This window comes from Cryptotermes secundus, unplaced genomic scaffold (genome assembly GCF_002891405.2).
Source record: "Cryptotermes secundus unplaced genomic scaffold, Csec_1.0 scaffold1683, whole genome shotgun sequence".
In the NCBI taxonomy this organism is placed as follows: Eukaryota; Metazoa; Arthropoda; class Insecta; order Blattodea; family Kalotermitidae; genus Cryptotermes; species Cryptotermes secundus.
In genome coordinates, this window is record NW_019743171.1 from 207,809 (window position 1) to 212,914 (window position 5,106).

General features: G+C 38.6%; 1 protein-coding gene across 2 annotated transcripts in view; it reads right to left on the minus strand.

The window, feature by feature from the left end:
* Positions 1–5,106, minus strand: part of LOC111874027 (peroxisome assembly factor 2) — a 20,812-nt gene that overhangs the window by 11,645 nt on the left and 4,061 nt on the right. For both annotated transcript variants that reach the window (XM_023869150.2, XM_023869149.2), the window contains exons 2-4: positions 4,010–4,150; positions 2,012–2,214; positions 198–289 (exon numbers count right to left, since the gene is read on the minus strand). In XM_023869150.2, coding sequence (XP_023724918.1) covers positions 198–289; positions 2,012–2,214; positions 4,010–4,150 — 436 coding nt within the window. The remainder of the gene's footprint in view (positions 1–197; positions 290–2,011; positions 2,215–4,009; positions 4,151–5,106) is intronic.

Below are 5,106 nucleotides of genomic sequence, written 5' to 3' on the forward strand. Positions count from 1 at the left end.
TTTTCTCGGGCCATTATCTCCGTAACCGTTCAACTTTGGACATAGGTGTTTTGGGTTATATCGGCATACTTTAACATAAGGAACACCCTCCCGAAGTTTGGTCCATTCCTCCTGGGACACCCTGTATATGTATGTATATACATACTGCATTGGTTCTTTTGTAAAACAACAACTAATACTCCTGACTGAATACATACCTAAGGCTTCTTCAAAATCAGCATTGCTTAATGCGACATCTGGAGAGTTCTGTTCATCACAGGAGGTTACTTTCATACGTTTGAAATTATTTCTGCAACACAATGTCAGAATTTCAGAATTACTGGGGGTTTCTACTTCGTTCATTCCCTGGTATTCTAGAAACTAGAAAACACAATATTTCAGAAACTGGATCTGTGTTCGTCCTCTGGTGAGGGACGGGAGATAACAACTGAGTTGGCACCCTCGGAAAGAACTAACCTCAATCACTGGACCACTGGGAGATTTGCATCACATGAGGAAAGTTATACAACTGAGGGTCTTGGCTAGTTGAATTTTTATGTGTTCTAATTTCCTAAGGATGGGTATATAGTGGGTAGATAACAGCTGTACAAGTAGATTCTAAGGGGTCCAGTGATCATGGTTAGAGCTTTCTAAGGGACCCAACTGAGTAGGTGTTTTCCTTCCTCACCTGTGAACAGAAAAAGATCAATTTTTCAAAACGTTGTCTTCTAGTTTTTAGAATACTGGACGATGGAAGAAGTCCAAAAATCCAGTAATTCTGTGTTATACACCATTGTCAGAACCCTTTAAAACCTAAATGTTAGCATTTGCTTGAATTTCTACAGCATTTAATGCATACACACCTATTCTTTGAATGCAGTCATCCATCTCCTACCATTGTGTGTACAAAACACAACCATCCCATTTAAGCTAAAATGTTAACAAGAGAACACAGTGGGGCTAAGCACACTGTTTTCAGTGTGTTAGCCTAAATATATACCCAGATCCAATGAAGCATTTACATAGTATTTATTGATGTTACATACTATTTAGGATTAAGATGGTAAGTATTGTCTTTCTAGATGACACATTACTCTTTATAAATTATGGGTGTATGTTCAGAATCTTTCATCTTCCAGTCTGCTATTCTTCTCCTTATCCTTATATAAAAAAATAATGTGACAGTGAGACAGATGTTATGAAATTACATAATTTTTTGCTACCAAAGCAACAAATTGTTGAGCGATAATATGTTGTATGAAGGTAAGCTATGTAGTGGGACATAAACAAGCATGCAGCCTTTTGTTTCAGTGTATACCAATACAATACTTAACATACACAAATTGTGTATATGTCACAAACATACCATTTGCTACTAAAAAGATAGAATATGATAAACCTGCATACAAAATGTCTATTACCAGAATATGCACTGTATCTAAAGTTGTCAAAATTAAGTGAAAACAAGATCTTTATTAAGAGACATTGATACACCCATACATACTAAAAATTTAAAACAATATAAATTCCTCAACAGAGTAAAAAGAGTGTTTCAATAGAAATGATTTAAGTCCTTCTTAAATAAATTAAATTTGCCCATAATTTTATCTGATCTGGAACCCTTACTGTACAAACTGATACCCATATCTAACACACGTTTCCTAAATAGGACTGTATTACAATGTTGTACATGTAGATTTAATTTTTTTCCTTTATTATGATTTTGGATATCCATGTCTTGTACCATGGAATTTTATACATTTTAATAAAACACACCATTCACCTCCATTCAGTGCCAAGATCAGGAATAGGTGTGCCTATACATACAAGGACTTTACCTTTTACTTTTAAAGATGCTGGGAAATTCTTGAGTAGCTGCAGATTTGACTTCTCAAGAAGAGCTCAGCTCCATAAGTACTCAGGTTCTCAGGTACTATACTGTTGCCATTCTGGTCAACTGTCCATATTAAATAATGATAAGCTTTTACTGAAAAATAAAAATTATTTGCAGACTTTCAGAGATATAACATACCTGACTGCGTGGGACACAAGAGCTGCCAGGTCTGCATAGATGAATCCTGAAGTCTGAGCCGCTACATGAGACAAATCAGCATTGACACTAACACCACACTTCTGTGAAATCCACTGAAGCATTGCTGTTCTCTGTAACTCATCTGGGCTCTGCATGTGTATCACATGAAGAAACAGTCGAGCCAGCGTGGGGAAGACAGCAGACTTCATTCGCACACAAATCATTACAGGTATATACTGACATCCAATACAGAGGTAGTCAATACAGACATTAGGGTTAATGGCCTCCATTTGAAGGGAGAGAAATGGCACATGAAGTTCAAAATTTATTTCAATTATATACCCTGCTATGATCTAATCCCTAGTTATATGTATGGGGGACTAAAATCTTGGTGGGTTATGGTCTCCTTACAAAATTTATGCATCAAGTGATGAGAGGTCAGTGATGTGCTTGGTAAACTGTAAGACATTGAAAAATATCAGAACAAACTCACCAGTACTTTAGAACCTACTCTATGAATCAAAAGAACACTTTAAAAAAATAAATTATGACTGTAAGAATTTGACAAAGAGTGCACTTATATAGAATATGAACTGTACACATTTTAGCCTATTTTTCTTTCTCAAGAGGAAAAGAATTAGGCTTACAAGAATGCTGTATGTCTGTCTGTCTCTCTTCAAACGTTTGAAACTAGTGCTACCACAGGTTATAACATTCTTGTATACTTAATAAACAGAAGTGCTTGCAGCCTGCCTCTAGTACACACAAATGAACAATCATGAAATGACAAAATTTGAACCAGTCAATGTTCTCAGATCAGCTGCTATTATGGTGTCTCCAGATGTGTGGTAGGAACAGTGGGGGCCCACTGCAAGTGATATGGCAATTATGACAGACAGTACAAATTCTGTATAAAATATTATTTATAAGTCAACATTTACAAACATGGAAACAGTGCAGTACTTTGAAGTTATATCTGGAAAATTTAACACAGAATATTTATGTAAATAACAGGTTCTTCCCCTAACATAAAATACTCTACTACTACTGCCACTAACAGTGCCAGCAGCAGCATATTTTGCCTTGGGTAAGATTGAATTGCCAGATAACCTGTACATGAGCCCAGCACGTTAAACTATATGGCAAACTGCATTATATTATATAATTTTCATCACACACACATAACCTTACAACACAAGTTTTGTAGGGCCTGAAGGAAACCAGGATCTGTGAGTTCTGCCTGTAAATTTTTATTTACCTTATTACTAACCTAATGACTTAGCGGCCTCCATAGTCTAGGGGTAACGTTCCCACCTCATAACTCAAGGTATGCGGGTTCAAAAACCTGGCGGAGGTCGTGGAATTTTTAAGGGCGGAAAAATTCGGGGAACAAGTCCTCCGGGAGGGCTTCAAGCCGTGGGTCCCGTGTCGTAGATTTACGGCACGTAAAAGAACCTCATGTCTCTAAGAGACCGCTGAGCTAAATTAGGCCAAACATTTCCCGCCCAAAGTAGTTTCCAATGCCTCCGGTAGGTGGGGAAGTATTAGGTACCACTGCCAGAGGAGGGACGACCTCTCTGACAGAAAGGGACTAAAGTATTAGATNATGACTTGTTCCTTTTTGAATGATAAAAAGGTCAAGATTTCCCTGTGCTTAATTAATTAAGCACTATGCCAGGAAGACATATTAGGGAGTGGAGTGCCACCAATCTTGACCTTGGCGCTACATGGAGGGGAATGGTCAGCTTCATGCCCCAGCCATTTTACCCCCGACATCCATTTGATAGGAGGCTGGGTGGACCCTGGAGCAGATCTGGGTTCTATGAAGAAGAGAGAAATCTTTCATATATAGGGAATTCAACCCTGGCTCTCCAGCCTGTAGCCTGTTGCTATACCAAATGGGCTATTCTGGGTTGTTTTTTTTTTTCAAATCATATATTCAGGTAAGTTATGGCTTGTACTGATCACTCCTGTTGGAGTAAAAAGTCTGCAACTTACTGCACATCCATTCTTGCTGTTGCATGTTGCCACCAGAATAACAGGAAAAGTCTTGGTTTCCTGGAACAGTTTCTCTACCTCACTAACAAAGGAGCTAACAGCTCGAGTGTCCTCTGTGCCATCCTTATCTCTGCACAGCACCTGAAAAGCATATATCATGCTGAACTAAAGGAAACCCAGTTTTGGGCATGAAAACCTGGATTCCATCTTTTCAAATTATTTAAGGATCCACGGGCAATTTCAAAGTTTTAAGGAAGATGTGGGAGTAAATAAATGTGGTACGTGAATGTGTACTTGGGATTCCCACTTGCACATTTACCCATATTTATACTCATGCAGAGCAGGTGGGAATACCTCCAATGTAGCTCTGCGAGTAGTAAAAGTAAGTAAAGTAAAGGAATCCCTGAAAAAGGCCATGAAGGCCCATAAGGTTGTGAGATATTGAGGCTCCCACATTATCTAGACAATTGGCTTAAAGACGGCGGTAAGGTTACCAGCCTTAAGCGATGGCCGCACATTACCCCCAAGGAAAATTATTTAATTAATTTCTGGTACTCATTGCTGTTAGAGGCTGAGTCAACCCCAGGGCCATAGTGCAGATGGAAGGATTAGGTCAACTGAAAATAATCCAATGACCCCATTGGGACTTGAACCTGCGACCTTCTAGCTTGTAGTATGGTGCCTCAACCAACTATGCTGCCGTGTGCCCTGCTCTGCAAGTAGTAGATGATGAAAAGGGAATACAGTGCCTGGGGTTATAACTGGACCACTCTGTCACTGGGGGCATAAATATATGAACCTGGTCCTCCAGGTTGGGGGTTGGATGCAAGACTGATGACTAGGGCTTGGATTTCTATGACCTAAAAACTTTGGAAATATGCATGGATTTATGCCCTAAAAATGGCAAAATATGACCTAAAATATGACAGAATGGCCCACAAAAAATAAGTAAATATTTAACAAAAATTCCTAAGAACAGCAATTTATTAAGAAGTTTACAAAGTTATTTTGTCCTGAATAAATATCTTTAAGCTCTGAAGCATCGATCACAGCACATTGCTGACCCCATAAAGAGAAAAGCTGAATGGCGTTTTATT